At 40.5% G+C, this 20,665-nt stretch overlaps 1 protein-coding gene across 8 annotated transcripts in view; it reads left to right on the forward strand.

The window, feature by feature from the left end:
- rhobtb4 (Rho related BTB domain containing 4) overlaps window positions 1–20,665 on the forward strand; it is a 52,967-nt gene that overhangs the window by 13,597 nt on the left and 18,705 nt on the right. Inside the window, exons 3-4 of one of the 8 annotated variants that reach the window (XM_054775064.1) lie at window positions 11,500–11,606; window positions 11,782–12,026. The exons of 1 other annotated variant lie outside the window; for it this stretch is intronic. In XM_054775064.1, coding sequence (XP_054631039.1) covers window positions 11,998–12,026 — 29 coding nt within the window. In that variant the 5' untranslated portion in view covers window positions 11,500–11,606; window positions 11,782–11,997. Of the gene's footprint in view, window positions 1–7; window positions 92–1,147; window positions 1,297–3,749; window positions 6,010–11,499; window positions 11,607–11,626; window positions 12,027–20,665 lie in introns of those variants that run through there. 6 more of the 8 variants (XM_054775069.1, XM_054775068.1, XM_054775070.1 and 3 more) reach the window with 6 other exon arrangements.

The following is a 20,665-nucleotide window of genomic DNA, read 5'->3' on the forward strand; positions in this document are numbered from 1 at the left end:
TTTGCAGCTGGTGTGTGTTACAAGGAAAACAGAAGGCTTTCAAGGTGCTTCCCACGCTATTTAACTCGCATGATGGCAACAGACGTGAAAGGTAACGGTTGCTTTTTGGATTTCCGAAATTCCTGTACTTTGTCAATATTATCTGTGTAGCTGAAATTGTGTTCATATTTTGCAAACAGCACATCAATAATGACTTCTACTGGAAATCATTTTACAGAATGCAATTACAGTTAATATCAGAGGCACTCAATAAAACCACGATATTCCTGTCGGGTTTTTGTGTCCTTTTTTTTCTCCATTATTCAGGATTAAATCATCAATCAAGAAAAGACCAAATGTTATCCAAAATTCATTTTATCATCACTATACCTCAATAATATAGCAATTACAATCATACAACTAACATAGAATAGAAGATCCTTGTAAAAATTGCAGCAGGTTCGGCGAACATGTTATATCCGCCTATTGATTTTGATGTATTTTTTTAAACTACCGTAAAGTGTGATTTTTACCTTGAGGTCTTTTTAAATATGGTATTACATTTTGCCCTGCACTAATTAAAATCATATTTTACTAACTGTCATGATGATCTTTGCCTAGATTTGTCTGTGGAAATTCTTTACGTTCATTTATTGAAGAGACTAATATTGTGGTGAATCCATTCATGTTGCCATGTTGCTCCAGGGTAAACTGTGCGCAAATAAACTTACCTGCCAAAAGTTGCTCTTTATGGAACAACTTTACTAGCCAAAGTGAATTAGTGCTTTAGGAAAATGAGAGAATATTAATAAGATTAGCACTGCCGCTTGGCAGCAAATGTGTTTTGAACACCTGTGCTGACTTCTGTGTCACTGTCCAACAGGGAGAGTATATTTGGAGTGTATGTGAGATTATTTTTAAAGCAAAAACACCAGATCTGTGCATGGAATTGTGTGCTATGAAGCAAAGCTTTGCATGGCAATCTCACTGCAACATTACCTCACCAGAATTTACTAGCAAACTGCACTAAAAATGAAGTGGTACGGTGCATGCTTATGGTGAATGCTGCAAAATGTGTCCTCCTGATGGCGGCATGGTGGTACAGTGGTGAATGGTTGTTTTCTTATGTGTCCTGTGACTGACCGCGGACCATCCAGACTGCCTCTTGCCCAAAGTCAGCTGAGATACACTCCATCCTCGCTGTGACCCTGAACAGGAAAACTGGTATAGAAAATGGACCGATGGATGCCTTTCTGACATGCAAGATTATACTGTACCACTCCAGACCTGGAGGTGCAGCTCCACCTGCTGGATCTGGTGGGTCACTTCCCCATTTTTCCCCAATGCAAGTGGACTGTGATGGCAAAAAGTGAAAAAAATATATTGTACTTGCACTTTCATTTACAGCCTCCGAAATACAGTGGAGCCTTGGTTAGTGTCATTTGTTCTAGAACAGTGGTTGGCAACCCGCGGCTCCGGAGCCGCATGCGGCTCTTCAGCCTTTTTGTTTCAGCTCAGATGCCAAGCTCTGTGAATTTTTTTAAGGTGAGGAAGCTGAGGAAATGTGCAATTTTGAAAAGAGTAATACTCTCCGCAAGTCCGTGAATGCATCTACTACCCTGCGTTCTGACTGCTGATTGGATGAGCAAGGGAAGGGAGAGGGGGACTAGTGTGTTCAGTCAGTGAGACAGAAAAAAGATGTCTTGACAGTGTGCTACTCCTGTGGTAATCTATCCATAACCATGAATACGTCCTTAAAGTTACCCAAAACCCGACCGGAGGCATCAGCACACGTACACCGGATCACCTCATCGCACAAGTGAGGGAGAGAGAGTGACTGACAGAGCACAGCAATGTGCCTGTGAACACATTATTACATATATACGGCTCAAAATTTGCCTTTTCTTTCTCAAAATTAAGGCACCTCGTAACCAAGGGTGCAGTGTTGGAGTGTGTTGGATTTCATAGTATCAGTGGGTAGTCTGCTATGCACAGTGTCTTTATCACAGTCTATCACAGTGAGTGGTGCCACTCAGGAATGTAAAGCACTCACTGGGCCTGTCAGCTATGAGTACTAAGAGAGTAAAGCTCTCTGCACATTGTCCACTCTGCACTTTGCTGTCTTAGACCTCAGACCTAATTTAATCAGCGATCCACAGTAACTTGAATGTGGCATGGGCTGATGTTGGCAGATGTGTTCTGGGGGGCTTGGTTGCACCACATGTCACATGACTAAAATGGGAAACGTGCAACTCACAACGTAACTGTATACAAAAATTCTTATCTGTTTATTCTAAGTTAAACATAGATATCGTCCCAACTTCCCATTTGTGCACTTGACATCCTGCCCTTCCTCTTTCCCTCCTGTTAAGTTATTCCTTCCTTTATCCAGCCTTTGCCCCAGCGGCCACTTTACATTCCTGACATTTCCTTCCATCAGGACTTGCCCCATTCGTCCATCGTCATAAGAACTGTTCCCATGGATGCTTGGAATTCTTTAAAATATTGAAAACATTGAACTGTACATACAGGATAAGAAAGATAAATTGCACAACATACATTAATATTACAACACATACAGTGATGTGAAAAAGTGTTTGACCTCCTCCCGATTTCTTTTTTTTTTTTCATGTTTGTCACACTTAAATGTTTCAGATCACCAAACAAATTTAAATATTATTCAGTGACAACACAATTGAACACCAAATGCAGTTTTGAAATGAAACTTTTTATTATTAAGTGAGAAAAAAAATCCAAACCTACATCGCCCTATGTGAAAAAGTGACCCTATTGCACACCCCAGAAAGAAAGTAATTGAGATCTATCAGTATGGAAAAGGTTATGAAGCCATTTCTAAAGAAATACTCTGTGGTCTGACGAGACAAAAGTTAAAATTTTTGGAAGGTGTGTTTCCCATTACATCTGGCATAAAAGTACCAAGGCATTTCAAAAAAAGAACATCATACCGACAGTAAAATATGGTGGTGGTAGTGTGATGGTCTGGGGCTTTTTTGCTGCTTCAGGACCTGGAAGACTTGCTGTGATAAATGGAACCATAAATTCAGTTGTCTACCAAAAAATCCTGAAGGAGAATGTCCGGCCATCTGTTCATGACCTCAAGCTGAAACCAACTTGGGTTCAGCAGCAGGGCAATGATCTACTGTAAAACACACCAGCAAGTCCACCTCTGAATGGAACAAAATGAAGACTTTGGTGTGGCCTCGTCAAAGTCCTGACCTGAATCCTATTGAGATGCTGTGACATGACCTTAAAAAGACGCTTCATGCTGGAAAACCCTCCAATGTGGCTGAATTACAACAATTCTGCAAAGATGAGTGGTCCAAAATTCCTCCACAGCGCTGTAAGAGACTCATTGCAAGCTATCACAAACGCTTGATTGCAGTTGTTGCTGCTAAGGATGGCCCAACCAGTAATTAGGTTTAGGGGGCATCACTTTTTCACACAGTGCCATGTAGCTTTGGATTTTTTCAAGGGTTTCATTTAAAAACTGAATTTTGTGTTCAGTTGTGTTGCCATTAACTAATATTTAGATTTGTTTGATGATCTGAAGTGTTGATTTATGTGTGACAAACATGCAAAAAAATAAGAAATGAGGAAGGGGGCAAACATTTTTTCACACCACTGTATGTTAAATGCAGTCTGCAGTTGAGACGTGTGATGCATTTTGACAGCTCATAACAGCTGCATTTGGGAAGAAAATATGGCGATGTGCTGTTTTCTTTGGAAGGGCTTGGCTGTGCCACTATTTTTGACATAGACATACAATACATGGACTGCTTGGGAAGAGTTTATCAAGCAGGAAACATGCATCTCCACAAGCGTAAAATCCTAATAAGTAGCACATTGAGTAGCTTTGACACAAACCCCACTCTAGTGTTTTTGTTTTTTTTTGTCAGGAATAACACAGTGATATGTCTTCATTAGGATGTAATGAGGAAACAACAGCTGACTTCACACACGCACTGAGCTTCCCAAATGATTGTGGGTACAATCTATAGATAACACAAGAATTAAACAATACTGTTTCTCCTCCTTTCTCTCAGGCCTGATTGAGCCTTCAGTGCTTTTCACTTAAAATCATACTCATCACCAATTGCCAAATAGGCCGACTATTACAAAACACACACTGTGTTTCATGCGAGCGTGGCGGATCTGACATCCACCTCGCAAAGTGCACGTGTGTAAGAGAGAGAGGAAGATTTCGAATGAATTTAAGAGATTCAGATATTGCAACAGATGTGCATTTGCCAGTATTCAGCTATTTTCCATCAGCTCTTTGAAGAATGCCAATATCAGTGTTTCCCACAGATCGCTCTGTGTTGCCCTTCGGACATTCCATTCATACCCTTGACCTTTGACCTGAGAATGTTCCTCTCAGGGGAAGACTTTGAAATTCTTGCAATGTCTGCAAAACAAAAATGCAAGCCAAACTCCTCCAGCTCAACAAAAAAGGTAATGATCTCATACTGTAGTTATAATACTACTTTGCATTGTATGTGTATCAGGACTGAAGGTAGAATTCAATCCTTGATACTGTTATCCCTTTCATAGTGCTGGAACTGTTTTTAAGACCCACTGCAGCTCTGACCTACTTGTGTCAGTGCACACAGTACACATGTACATGTTTTTTTTCCCTTTTTCATCGAGTGTGTGTGTAGAGTCTGTATATGTTTGTTAGAGCTCATGGCGGTGTGGGTTGGAGGCAAACTCTCTGTGGAAGTGTGCAGTGTGAGAAGCTGGCTGTTTGGACAGCTTTAGGACCACGGTAGGCTAGTTGGATGTAGAATCAGTGGAGGTGTGGCCAGGATGCAAGGAAACGCGATGAACAGTGGAGTGTTGCGTACATAAAATTACAAGTTAGGTCTCTAATTTTTGAGTCATTGATGAAACTGTAATTTACCATTTCCTCACTTAGTGGTGGAGTCAGGGTCTTGGGCTGCATGAGTGCTGCTGGTACTGGGGGAGCTGCGGTTCAGTGAAGGAAGCATGACTTTCAACATGTACTGGGACAGCCATCAGCTCCATGATATTATCATAGAGAACTGGAAGAGGATTCTAATAACAACCTCTACAGCTAAGAGGGTTAAGGCAGTGCTAGCTAACAATGGTGCTCAAACTAAATATTGACACGTTGGACACAATTTGGATATGTTCACTGTAAGGTCTAGTCACTTGTGTTTTTTGCTATTTAGATAATAATGGCTGTGTGTTGAGTCATTCTCAGAGGACAGTAAATCTATACAAGTTGTACACAGACTACACAGACTATGATAATATGATAATAACAATAATAATAAAATGTGAGCGGTGTACTCACTTTTGTGAGATTTATTGTGTTTTCATTTGCTTACGTACTGGAATGCTTGAGAAAATCCACACATTGCATACGTCATGGTTGTCTACAGCTAAGCATTTGTCTTACATGCTCCCGTGTTTGTTCCCCCGTGACCATAAAAGGTAAAATAATGGACCACTTGCGGTTTCTCGGTTAGATTAGTCCAAAATAATTACACAGGGGTGCTGTTCCTAAGATGGCGTCAAAGCAGTGCTGATGTGTCCAGTTGTCGTTTACACATTCACCCCGTCTAAAGAACAGGTTTTAGTAAAGTCGTCATGCCAAACACTAAAGAGCACTGGAAGCAAATTTCCCACACAGTGAGTAAAAGAGCAAGAACGTCGCACATTCCACTTTTTTTCAGTAGTGCCGTGACTGAAAAGGCCAGACGTCCCATCAGGCTGTGCTGCTTGATAGTTCACTCACAAGTGTTCCTCCCCGAAACAAAGAGGCAGACTCTCCACATTTCTCAGCCCTCTCAGTGCCAGTGCTGTTGAACCCCTACTTTATCCTGTGGCATTCCAGACCATCTTTCATGCTGCTTCTTTCTGACAATGCCAGACGGGTCAGGGGGCACTGTTTTCTCAGGGAGGGAAAGACCAAGCTGGTAAAAAAAAGAAAAAAAACTAAACAACAACACTTCAACACTACGAGGTGGATATCACATTCATGGGGTACGTACTAACTTTTTCAAGTTTCACTTTACACACTAGTTGTTATTATACTAATTATGTATTGTCCTCAAAACACCATTTGTGTGTGGTCGTTTGATGAACATAAACACATAGTGTGTCCAGCCTTATGATGGTGATACTATCACAGGGGTCTCCTAGCTCACTAGCTGATTTTGAGTCGCACGCAAAGGGTCAAAGAATATTTGCTTCAACCCTTTTTTATTAGAACTGTTCAATTCAGGCTTTATGCCTTAATATAATGACAAATGAGCACAAAATAGCATAAACACGATGCCCACACTGTTTGAGTGGAGATGTGCTTTGTAAATAAAGTAAAATAAATAATTGTAAATAAAACACAATAATTGACAGCTCTAATCGTGATGAAAGTTGGAGACCCCTGCAACCTGGGTGCTGAATTTATTCTCTTTCAAGTTAAGCAGCACAGATTACTATTTAATAAAGATATTTATTTGTATTATCTTATTCTGTTAATTTTGTTATCGTGAGCTAAAAAATAATTATTGAACAGTTTATCTCCCATGTATCCGTATTACTCCAAAACATGCATCAAATTAAATTAAAGTTTGTGTCAAAAAGTGTTTCGCACAAATAAAGCCAAAAAAAAGACAATCTGGCCAAACGTTTTTGTTTTATTAATGACCTATTTGCCATGGGCCCTTGGAATTGGAAGGAATACATTTAGAAATGTACAGTTAATCCATGCAATCGGTATCTCGCTCATTGATGATCTGTATCGGAATCGGCAGCATATAACCCTGATCGAAGCATCCCTAAAATAAAATAATAAATAAAATAAAAAAGGATATCAAATACTGTATTTACAACAATATTTAAAAACGACCTTGACTCCTCCATGAAGTGGCTGGCTTACACTCTTCTGGGATGTGGGAATTTTTCTCCATTCAACCAGAAGGACGTTTGTGAGGTACTAGTTCATTCAAAATGTGGGCTTGATGTGTCAGTTCTTTTTATGGACGTTGCCGGAACAGAAAAGGGCCTTTCCCCGAAACCTTTCCACAAAACTGAAGATTGTCAAGGAGGCTTAATATGCAACTGATGAATAAATCAATTAGAAAGTGTGTCCCAAAACTTTTGTCTGTATGGCATGTAAGAGCAGATGTCACCAGCAGAAAGAAAGCCGAAGATCAAATATTTAATCTCACTCTTGGCTTTTAGCCCACTATAAGCAAGAAGAATATACTGTATTTGCAGTGCACTTTGTGACAGAGACAGAAGCCCTTGATGCTTTGGCCTTGAAAAACTGCATCGACTCAGGGTGAGGGAGTTTATTGCGTCCTTTGTTGTCAGAGATCAGTACCAACACCTGCCAGTAGATGTCTGTCTTCAGTATTCTCCACTGGCACAAGGAAATATCAGTGTTACATGAGCAGTATCTGCCCAAGGTCCTAGTTAGATACATTGCAAAGCATCCACAAATTTCATGTCTGGTATGAAGGACTGACGGCTACCTCAAAGCAAATGTGGGCTCAATAATGCATCTTACCTTGGAAAGCATGCCCAAGCAATGTTGCATACCAACATAGATTTAAAAATTCAGAAATAGCTTTTCAGGCAACACAGCAATATTTCTTCTCCAGAACAGCTTAAAATTCCTGGAATTAATTCCACAAGATGGAAAATTATGAGCACAAAGGTACTGGAATTTTATATATATATATATATATATGTATGTATATATACACTAGGTCCCCAACTTACGAACACCCGACTAGCGAACACTTGCGGATACGATCACAAGCCGACTGGTCAATATTTTATTTTATTTTGCCTTGTAGTCAGTCGCTCAATCAGTGTTTATACTGCTACTGTACATGCTTGACCAGTAGAGGGCACTGTGACACTGCTAATGCAGCCTTAGAGCTAATGAGACCAACAGAGGACGAGTTAGACGCTGAGGAGATACAGTGTAAAGCTAAATGGAAAGCTAAATTGTACAACCCGGACAGAGCGTGTGATTAAAGTTTATGAAGAGTTAATAGGCCTGCTTAATTCTACACCACCCACAGAACACTACCTCTTTTAGAAGAGTCTAACGACGACGATGATTTGTCCTTTTTTTTTTCAATATCTCCTCCTCTAACTCCACCACAACGACGTATATTTTTTCATTAATTATCCTTGTTTAATATTACTACTGCATCCAAACTCAAATTTACATATATACACATATACTGTATATGTATACACGTACATGTAGTACCTATATAATTGGTAATATTACCTTTTCCCCTACTTAAGAACGATTCAACATAAGAACGGTCGTCTGGAACCAATTGTGTTCGTGAGTTGGGGACTTAGTGTGTATATATATATATATATGTATACATATATTGTATTTTTTATGCCTTTGTCAGTGTTATATGTATGATTCATGTTATATGATAGCGCCATATTTGTTTAGATGCAAGCCATCTTCCTCTACTGCTGCTTCAATGTGATGTGCACGTCTTGCTGTTGCCCCCTGCAGAGCAGAGGAAGTATTGCCTGACTGAATGGTTTACATTATTTGGGTGATGTTTGGGGGACCAAATGAAAAGCTTTGATGGGTCGGATGTGGCCTGCAGGCCATTTATTGACCACCACTGATTTATACCGTCTATGTGTATTTTTGGGTCAATAGTTGGAAAAAAAAATAATTTTATGATAGTCATAACCTTTATTCTTTTTTCTTATAAATGCACATAATCAACATTGAAATTTGACTTCTGACATGATAGCATTAATAGTGAAAAATATAAGAAAAACAAATCTCGAGTGTAGCCTAAAACCAGGCAATAAATAGGTAGCTGCCAAAATAGACCTTTGCTTTGTTTCTCGTTGTTTGCTCTGTAAATACGGAAGGCGCTTTCTGGTATGGTTGGATGTAGTACTGTTGTGGAATGCCAGCTGTGTTTGACGGTGCAAAGTGCACTACGTTGTCTGTCTTTCTGAGCTTGAAATCATCCCAAACTTTTGACAGCTTCTGCCATTTCCTTTGGGCCCTTTCCTCTCTTTCCCCTCTTTGCTGTTTTGGTTTCATTGAGCCATCTCTCTCCATTGCCACTCTCCGCTGTTCCAGAGAACACAACACCACAACACTGCTCTCATGTGCACTTAGGGCCCTTTGAAATTGTGTGTTTTTTTTTTTTTTTAATTTTAACTTTTACACATTTAACCATCATAGTATGTGTGCTTTTTGGGTCAATGAGTAAAATATCTGTTAAATGCAAAAATCCTTACATTTATTTATGCAACACATCACTTTACAATTTTGCATAGTATTTCCAAAATGATGTAACTTGGCTAACTTTACGAATGGAATGTTAGCCTCTGCACACATTGCTACAAAATCCTCAACAAGCTGTAATTAAGGAAGGAAGACAAAGGGGATATTGTGCGAATGTGGCTCAACAAACCCAGGCTTTGTGCTCAAGATGCAACTCAATAAAACCTAAATTCCCCACACAGAATTGAAAGGTACCTCGTTGGGTCCAGTTTTCGGCGCGTTCACGTGAAAGGGGGCGTTTGACGTCATATTATTCTACTTCCGCTCAAAAATGTAGCCATCCCGGCTGGTGTATTTTACAAATAATTTACATGTAATTATTGTGGAGCGTTATGAGGAGTTCCCAAAAGATTATTACTGGCAAAAGCAACACTGTTGCCGCCAATAGAGCGAGGGAGGACCGCTGGCATGTCAGCATGCAGCGCGTGAATGCGCAAGTTAACGCTGATTATTATACTAACTATACCCTACTAGTCTTTACATTTACCAACGTTCAACATTGCATACTTTTGTTTTTCATGTTATATTTTATGAAATATTTTTAAAATGCTGTATCTCGTTGTGATCACTAGATGGCAGTGTTTTGTGTGTGACGTGTTTTGTGATTATTTTTTTTTCCTTTTTATTGCAGTTCATTGATGCATCAGCATGTTTATTCCTCCAGCAAATATTGTAATATAAGAAGACAAACGGGTTGTGTACAGTGGCACTTTCATAGCTTTTTTAAGATGAAAGCCTGGACATAACCTGGTCGTGACCTGGCATGGTGATACAGCTGCTTTAAAAGAGAGATGCATTTGCTGAACACATAAGTCCGGCTTTCTGCTCAATGTAGCTCGCTAACCCACTAAACTTGCACAATACCCCTATAGTTGCTAATGCAATTCCAATGGCTATATTTACAAACGGTAAAAATGTCATGTTCCACGTGACAGGTTAGATTTATGGGTTTGGTTTTCCTTTGGTGACTGATATTTCCTTTAGTTGTGGTCATATTTTGGTATATCCATTTCCTGTTTTGCACAGTTTTTAGTTCTTTTGACCTTGTTCTGAGGCAACTACCGGTCTCAGCTGTTCCTCCTTAGTAATCAGCAGGCTTCTTAAACACAACATTGTCATTGGGACAATTTTGGACCATTATTGGAAGTGATTTCAATGGTGAGTTTAAGACATTATTTAACATTATCTAAGCCATTATTTATGTTGCGTACTATAGCTTGTGCCCGAACGCTGAGAGAATGACGAAGGTGCTCAATCACCAATCACTTGACTGAAATGAACAACCACGCAAAACGAGTCATATTTGCATGCGTCTGCCGCACTCTATTCCTTGCTCATCTACTCATCAGTCAGGACACATTAACGGCCCTGGAGACTGGATCGGAACGTTGACATTTGAAGTAGGAATTAACAGACACGAATATTTTCAAAAAAATGCACATTTCCCCCCACCCCAATGTTAAAGTATTGTTCGGCCTGCGACCTATAGTCGGCTTTGAGTTTGACAGCACTGCTCTATGCGGTACAGATTTGATAACTTTTTTTTAGTTACACTCACTACAATCATCAAGACAACAGAATAAAACTCAAAGCTTTTTTTCTACTCGAATTAATCGATTGTTTACTGAACCATTGTGACATTTTTATATAAAGTGGAACCTTGGTTAGAGTCATTATAGATGGGTAGGTAGATACTTTATTAATCTCCAAGAGAAATTCACAATTAATCCGTTCCAGAAGGAAGAACTCTAACTGAAACAGATGCTAACTGAAAATTTTTTTCCTCAATAGACATAATGTAAATCCAATTAATCTGTTCCAGGAAGCCAAAAATGTGAACACACGTTTTTATACGATTTTTATACAATATTTTACAATTTTAGTTTTACATGCAGAAAACTGACAAATGCATATAAATACTGAAATTTCCGTTGTATAAGCCGCTGCTTTTTTCATAAACTTTGAACCCTGCGGCTTATCCAGTGGTGCGGCTAATTTACCCCTGTATTATGCAAAGGAGTGTTTCTAATTCTTTAATGAATACTGTAAATAACAATAAAAAGAAAATAAATGCACATTACAACACATGTATTGAGAGTTGTACTAAAAATCAAACATTTTTAATGCTCTTAAACGCAGAATATATAATATCTTCTTTATGATCTTGTTACATTATTCAGGTGTACAGTACCTTTACAATACTGTGGCGCGGAAGTGTGGGATTGCCCTGAATCTGAGGTGTCTTGCTGTTTCGGACAGCACCTGAACGCCGCACGGCAGCAGCTGGGTGAGTAGCCTTGTGACGTCACGGCGCGGAGGCGTGTCCTTTGATGAAATCAGCTGGGAAACAACAACAGAAAAGGAGGTGGCTCAGACTGGAACCGAGTGTCTGGACCACTTATGTGTACATTTCACCATAAAAAGTGTTCATTTCAGCTCCAAAAGATGTGTTTTATCAACAGCGGATGGTTTAAACGGAACTGAGGGGCGTGAAGCTCTAAGAAGGTGGCAAGGGGAAGCAGGAAGAGGGGGATGTAAGAGGGGCAGAGGTGCTTGCTTTGTGGCGCCTTGCAGATACATGCTCTTTGTGCTTAACGGGACCTCAACACAAGCACCTACTTGTTCTCCTTGCGTCCTTGCCCGGTTTCTGAGACCGGGTTTAACGCCAGCAGAGTGGCATGTGGGTCAATTCCGGAACCGTCGGAAGGTAGGGACCCCTTCTCCCAAAAATAACACACATTCTTCCAATTGCATTCCATCAATCCGCTCATTTGCCACATGAAAGTTGACGAAGTTAAAATAGCACCATTCTCTTGCACTTAATGGGGTTTAATCTCGTTTGAGGTTACGAATACCCCACTCGTAGATGCATCACGTTTTATTACAAGCAGATATGTTTACAGTGAAGGATATGTTTACAGTGAAGGATTATTGTGTCATAGTTTGCTTTTACTGAGGTGTTACGTGTCTTAGTGCAGCGGATGGGCTTGGCGCTGTTATGCAAGACTTATCAGCCGCATCTTTTGGCATGTGGAATGATGGTATCTACCTTTTCTTCAGTATTAGATGTTTTTTAGCGTCTTTTTGTGGCGTATGCGCCCCTCTTTGTCTCCCTCCACATGAGTGCATTTACCTGCTTTGCACACGCTGTTTCCAAAAAAATATGAATGAGTCAGGTGCCTATGAACGGGAGGGGTGCGCTCCATTGATAAGTGTGAGCTCACAGAACGTCAATAAATAGCAACGTGTAAGTCCCAGTTGTGACAAGAGCGGACAATTTCTGCAGGAAATGTTAGTTTGACAGCACATGCACGCTCAACACGCACGGAGTAATGCTGGTCCTGTGGCCGTGACGTCAGTCGAGGGCTTGCCTTACACAGGTAGCTGTGAGGATGACAAAGCATGCATGCTGAGTGGAATGAACAGAGCATGTTCTATCATAACAATCTATCATACCCAGATTATTGGGTGCTAATCAAAATATTGGGAGAGTGTTTTGCAATCATGCTCCTAAACATAGAATAGTCTATTTATTGTGTCTTTAGTGGCACTCATTCACAATAACAGGCCACAACATTATGTACAGCCGTACAACCCTCTGTTCCAATCCAAAAGTTGTGACAGAAATGCAAAGATAAAAGTGTTCTATTTTGATTGACTGTCACAGACGGATTAATTTAACGATATGTTGCAAACTATATATATATATATATATATATATATATATATATATATATATATATATATATATATATATATATATATAGTCAAACCTGTCTTAGCGGCCACCTTTATAGAACAGCAGCCACTGAAAAATCCCCCGCAGCAAATTTACATGTTATAGACCCTGTGTATAGCAGTCACCTGTCTAATGCGGCCAGCGTCCACCCATTTTGTCTCCCTTGGTCAATATCTGACTGCATATAGTGGCCAAATTACCGACTCAAGTAGAAGCTTCATGCACGAAAAGTTTCGTTTTTCAATCAATGAATCCGTCGTGTGTAGACTTTAATTACTGAGTCCTAGCTCAGTCACAACCATTCACAAGATCCACACAAACTGTCAGTTGTTCCACATAAAACTTTACATCCACGCCAACATAAACACACTTCCCAACTCTCTCGAAACTCACAGCTAGCACTGAGCCTAGCTCTCCTGCTCGGGATGCCCACCGTCACTTCCCGTCACTCCCTGATGAACTAAAGCTGTAATGACACTCTGCCGTATAAAAAGTAAAATATTAAAAACAAGCGTAAGACATTACTAGCACAGCTTTGTTCTGTGGGTCGTGGATATATTCTATCAGTTATTATTAAGCCTCTAGCTTCCTTTTAGTAAGTAAAAACCTTGGCTATGATTGCACTACATTGTCATGTAGACCTACAAAGTACACTTGGAAGAACAAGATGTGAATAAATGTATTGCAACTGATGTGAAACTGATGGGGGGTAGGATTAAATAAGCTTTGCTTCTTCCTACTCCTTTTTGGACATGCAAAATTGTGAATTGTACTATGTGATGTGCTACTGTTTGACTCATATGCATGTTCAGGATGAATTAAAACCATGAACCATGATAATAACAAGCCTAGTAGTGCTGTACAACTTTTATCCGCAGTCCCACAGTGCCCTCTACTGGTCAACATTATTATTAAATCCCCCCCCACCCCCCCCCCCCCCACCCCCCCTTTTTAATTTTTTTTTCCTCTACTGGTCAAAATTCAAACTGGACGCCAACCTGTCTATAGAGGCCACCTGTCTATAGCGGCCACTTTTGCAGAATCCCTCTAGTGGCCACTATAGACAAGTTTGACTGTATATATATACAGATCCTCTGGATCTATTTCCCATCTATGGGCTATTCTATGGGTTGTTTATGTTCCACATGGACCACAACTAGAGTTTCCTTAAAGGAAACATGCACTTTTTTTATTTTCTTTTTTTTTTTAATTTTGCCCATCATCCACATGTCTTTCACTTTTCTGTGTGTTCTAAAGAGAGAAAAACACTCAGCATGTGGGAGCTAACAATGCACATAACAGGGTACACCAATTTCGACTATAAATCCCTAAAAACACCCTCCAAAAAAACGTCAACAATGTTCCATTTACATAACCGACCTGTATATTAACCAAGCTACAGCAATATTGTTATTGTAGCAGCTAAGACAAATAACTATTTTTCTGGCGTAGTAATGCAACGCCTGGCTAGTCTCAACGTCACCACCAATGCCTCAGGCCACTAGCTAGGGGTAACGCTACCTACTGGAGCTGCTGCTGTGTTGTCTGTGAGTTTGGAAAAGTTAACGCTAGATTATATATCATGCCTTGCATGTGTATTGTAGAAGGTTGTGGCAATAAGCTGAAAAGTTGCTCTACTTTGAGATTCTACCAACTACATCGGGACAGACTGAAGCAGTGGATACAGGCTCTCAACTTAGACCCGACAACATTGCTACGAAGACATGGCAAGATGCTTGTTTGCTCTAAGCATTTTTTAACCTGAGGACTATGCAAAATTTACCAGCTCAACGGGGGCGGGGGGGGGGGGGGGGGGGGGGGGCACATGTCTTGTGCTGAAAGATAAAGCCATCCCATTGGTCAGCATCCCAATGAGCGGACATTGTAAGTCACTGTTTCCATTACACTGCTATTTTGTCCATGAAACATTTAGCACTAGTGCTACATGATAACGCTATGAGAGTGCCCTAGTGTTTCACTATAGCTGGATCCGCCTAGCACCCAGCAACATTATTCTCTGCCTGGGAGGAGGGGGGCATCTTACCTGATAACTTGTAGCTCATCCTCCGTATATTCAGGCGCAGAAAGATAGGTTTCTGGATCCTCATTTGTCCAAAAGTAGTCGTCGTTGGCAAAGTCTGCGATGTTTACTAATAACAGATTCTCTGTCTCTCGCTCTTTCAGTGCTGTTGTTGACAGAAGTAGCGTTATTTCCCATCTATGGGCTATTCTATGGGCTGTTTATGTTCCACATATTGTGGATGATGGGCAAAATTTTCCTTAAAAGTTTTCCTTTTAAGTTTTGATGAATTGATCAAAGTTTTTTCTCAAGGAGTTAAAAGGAACCCTTTTTTGAAGTGTCCCTCTTTAGCTTCAAGATTCAAGAGTTTTATTGTCATGTGCATAGTAAAACAGCAGTTATACTATGCAATGAAATTCTTATTCTGTTCATTCTCCCAAGAAAAGAAAGAAAACACAAGAAAAAGAATAAGAACATAAGAAACATAAGAAACTGTAGTGTCATCCGCAAATTTAATGATGCTGGTGTTGTTGTGGGAGGCCACGCAATCGTAGGTGAAGAGCGTGTAGAGGAGCGGACTCAGCACACACACCTGTGGGGTCCCAGTGCTCACAATTCTTGAGCTGGATGTGCGATTGTGGACTCTGACTGACTGGGGCCTGCCTGTTAGAAAGTTAAACACCCAGTTACAGAGGGAGGGTGACAGGCCAAGTGTGAGGAGCTTATTTGTGAGTTTGTGGGGGCTGACTTGTATTAAAAGCAGAGCTATAGTCTATAAATAGCATTCTGACATATGTGTCCTGGCCCTGTAGGTGAGAAAGGGCTGTGTGGATGGCAGTGTTGACTGCATCATCCGTGGACCGGTTCTAGCGATATGCAAACTGTAGAGGGTCCACAGTTGCCGGGATGCTCTTTTTGATGTGGGTCATGACTATTCTTTCAAAGCACTTCATAACAATAGGAGTGAGTGCTATAGGGCGATAGTCATTCAAGCATGTCACGTTGCTCTTCTTGGGTACGGGCACTTTGGTGGTGGACTTAAAGCAGGTCGGTACAGATGCTTGTGCAAGCGACAGGTTAAATATGTCAGCAAGCACATCAGCTAGCTCTGATGAGCAAACCCAAAGTGCACGGCCTGAGATGTTGTCTGGGCACAACCATCTAGCATGTGTTAGCAACAGTGGTTTAAAAAACAGATTGAACACATGTCTACATTTGTCACAATTCAAAGTTAAATACTGTAAAAAAATGTGTTTGCCCCGAATAAAATCAGTGGCGGCTCCTGTTTGCGTACACGTCCGTCTCGCGTGCACATACACTTAAGTCTCAGAGGAGCGACTGACAATTTGGATCTTTTGTGGTTATGATAGGCAATACATTCAATGATAGCTAATGTAGTAGCTAAACTTTGTCAAGGTTGCTGACAACAAATGCAACTCATGTTCATGCGTGTATTAAGTGGGTCATGGCTTGTAAAGTTGGCGCAGGAAGAGGGCGAAATATACACATTCAAAAGTTAGCGCCCCCCCCATGCGGTACCTAACCAAGTCAGACAGCACCTTTTAATATGAGTTAATGAGTTTGCGTTCTCTTTTTGCTGTTGTGTACAACTACACTGCATCATACTGAATTGCGTGTATTACACACAACTTTCGGTGTGGTACTAAGTAGGGGTGTCACAAGATCGTGAGATTAAAATGTGACAAGATTTCTTGTTCAGAAAAAAACTGGCACTAGGCCTGGGATGACCATAAATTAGCTAATTAATCACATAATAAATAAAGATGAACTTGATCATTTTGCCGGTTTCAATATATTGCCATGTGCATGTTTGCCTGTTTTCACTCTGCATTGAGGTTTCACTCTGCATTGGTTTCTGCACCTTGACGTGTTCAATAGAACAACTGCATGAACGGAGTGACCCCTTTTGTCAGTCATACAGTCTTTTTGTCTCGGTGGGTGGAGGCGGGGCCGGTAGCATGTAACGTAGTAGAAATTAAATCAGCTGATTGCAATATATTGTCATATTTTTTTATTGTACTTTTCTTAAAAGTAATGTTAAATTCACGTCTTGTTTTCGTAGACCCAATCTCATGTATTGTCTTGTCTCGTGACACTCCTAGTACTACGCTTATATTGGATGCAGGTGTACCTAATGCCATCCATCCATCTTTCTTCTTCCGCTTATCTGAGGTCTGGTCGGGGGGCAGCAGCCTAAGCAGGGAAGCCTAGACTTTCCTCTCCCCGGCTACTTCGTCCAGCTCCTCTTGGCGGATCCCGAGGCGTTCCCAGGCCAGTTGAGAGACACAGTCTCTCCAACGTGTCCTGAGTCTTCCTCGAGGCCTCCTACCAGTTCGACACCTCCCCTGGGAGGCGTCCTGACCAGATTCCCAAGCCGATACCCAATTTACCCAATGTTTGCTCTTAAAATTATGATTTTTTTTGTGTTGACACTAAATATTGTTTGATGCTTAAAATTAAGTCTTTTTTTATGAATAAGCATTTTATTTTTGCCTCACAATACTACTGGTACTAGTGAACCCTATTAAACAGTCAGATGTATCTGGAACACAACGACCTATTGTCACAGGCACAATGCCCAGTGTTTTTATTTTATTTTTTTTTATTTTTTTAGTGTGTCAACAGCTTTAGATAACGTAGCCCTGCATGATCCTGGCAGACCCTGCAGCCTGCATTACATGACTGTGTGAATGTTGTCAGTGTCCCTGTATCAGGTCAAGGTGGAAGGTAAACTCAGGTAATGGAGCGTGTGCTTTATTATGTGCACATCATCTTTGGACTGAACACACCTTGTCAGAGCAGGGATACATAAGTAATGGTTGGTAAGAAAAAACAATGCCCCCTCGGACTATTTCCAGTTCAAGATATCAAAGCTACAACATATGCTATTGCTCCCATTTTTTTTTTTTTTTAAGCAGAATGAAATGTATGACTGTCAGAATATTGCATGCACACAAAAAACTCAACTTAAGGTGGCCATAAAATACCACATTTTAAAGCATCAAATAACTAGTGCATTACATTTGTTACACAAAAATGTACCTTTTAACCAAGCGAACAAAGCAAGGACACACCATTGGTGCAATAGGAAACTTTCCAGTGCATAGTCATCAATTGGAGAGTTAGGTGCCTTGCTTAAAAGCACTTTAGCCGGGAGTTTACACGCTGTAACCTTAACCATTTGCCCATCAGCTGACCCATGTGCACTCATAACATATTTCAAATAGTGGCCTCTTCACTAACCATCTCCACCATAGACATAACCCATAAACACCAGACCTCAAATAGATGCTACGCCGCTAGGCTAAAAAATATTTTCAAAAATAGAATGTTAATACCTTCTACTGTAATATATGACTAACACCACCATGTGTCGAAGTGTAAGTCACACAAGGTGTTTAAAGACAAAATACGGCTGTATGGAACAAAATCTGTTCAATATTGACCCCCCTCAAAAAAGTGAAAAGAACAACAGATGTCGTCTGACAAGAGCAGAACACACTTTCTGTGTTTTTGTTTTTGAGGTCTACCGTCAGCCATTGGGGGAGCCAAGCAGAGGCTACAGACCCGATTATGTAACCAGTCTGTGCCAGTTGCGCCCCTGGCAGTCACTGTCTCAAACTCCTAGATAACATAAACAAAGGGTAGTAAGACACTTGTCGCCAAATAAAAAAAAAAAAAATAGCGTGCAGATTTGATTACACGTGTTTTACCCCATTTCTTCCAACAGTCCAAATAGAAGGCAACCCTGTGATATTTTCAGCCGTGTGAGACTATTAGCATAACGAGAGACTGGCTTTTGCGGTCATGTCTTACTAGGCAGAGAAGGAGAGTCATGTGATCAGGATCAACTCTAGGCCAAAGAAAATGGACCCAAAAAAGGGGGTGGGTTTTGGGATGTTTGCTTTCAGTGGATCCCGAAAGGTGTTACATAACAGAGAGAGACAGAAGGGGGAGCAAAAACTGGGTGTGGGAGGGGGGGGCTATCTGCTCAATGCTGCTTCTTGACTGTCATCAAGTGTGAGGTCACAGATAGATGGATGAAGGACAGAATAAGCAGCTGTGCAAGAACATTACAATGGTAGAAAATATCCAAAAAAGAGAGGGAGTTATTCTGTGGGAGAGAAGGTGTGGTTGAGTGGGCACAGCTGGGAAGAAGCCAGACAAAGCTCAGCAGAGGGATGAATTAAATGATTTAACAAGGAAGAGCAAATGATGCAGAGCTATGGGAAGAGATTTGAAACTCAACACCTTTATAATTCAACAAAATATTTGCACTTACATACAAAGCTTAAAATATATTATCTATGCACAATTACTCAAAATGTTAAAACACAATTTATTATTAGTGCCCATAGCCATTACTAGAATTATAAAAAACTTGGAGTCCTCCCGGTGGAACTGGAAGAGGTGGCTGGAGACTGGGAAGTCTGGACTTCCCTACTGAAACTGCTGCCCCCGTGACCCAGACCCGGATAAGCGGAAGAAAATAGATGGAAAGATTGATGGATGCAATAAAAGCACATTAATACAGAATGAAACAAAAATAAATAAAAAAATTTAGTGCATGTTTACAAAGAATGCATGCTAAATAATCTTTTACCATGCATGCAAATATATATACAAATATCTGTATTCTGCATGCGTTATATGCAACGTTAAAACAATAAGTAATGGTGCATATGTTCTCACAGGAAATTTAAACACAAAATATACATGGTGATGTACCTAGTGTTGACAAATGAATAATATGCATGGATATTTACACAAAAATAAATACAAAAATGTCTCAAAATAGTATGCATCCAGAGTTGTAAACAAATAAAGAGCAAGCACACAAATAATCCTGAATTTGACATCTTGCCCTTTTGTATTCAGTATAAATGACAAACTGTTGAAATTTCTTCTTGTCTTTTTACTGTACACATTCCAGCAGTCTTCTTTACTGCCATTCTGAGGAGATGAGACTGGCAAGCACATCAAGTCTAGACTCTTGTGTGCAGTTCACAATCGGTCATTGGTTAAAAATGAAACCTGAGCTTTGTGGCTTCTCTTTCCGCTTCTCTGAGCTGCTACTCCTGCTCCCTCACTGTGTCCCACTCCTCTTGCATCTCTCTGCTGAGTACTTATAAATAATTGTGGAAGCCTTGTTTAAGCTCATTACAACTCAAACACAAACCAGAAAGCAGCTGCATTCAATGTCGGTGATGTGTGAGGAGATAATTCTATTATGGCTGTTGACCAACACATGACCAGAGTCGATGTAGAACCACAGATGGGCTGGTTGCTTTGGATCCTCTTGAGTATGTGTCCACACCACCAGCAGCTGCTTCATCCACAGTCTATGTATAAACAGCAGGCCCTTTACATGCTCAAAATGTACACACTTCTTGTCTTTTAGCCTTTTGTCACTCTTACTTCCTCTCTCCAAAACCAAAACATCAGCAGGATAAGGGCATAATTCATACCAGAGCATCTTTGGTTATTGTTGACTTTGCCCTTTTGATCCCTGTGACATGACCGACTGGTTCAAATACTGGCTGACAGTCCTTCTCCTCCTCCCTAA

The sequence above is a fragment of the Dunckerocampus dactyliophorus genome, chromosome 4 (assembly GCF_027744805.1).
Source record: "Dunckerocampus dactyliophorus isolate RoL2022-P2 chromosome 4, RoL_Ddac_1.1, whole genome shotgun sequence".
Lineage (NCBI taxonomy): Eukaryota > Metazoa > Chordata > Actinopteri > Syngnathiformes > Syngnathidae > Dunckerocampus > Dunckerocampus dactyliophorus.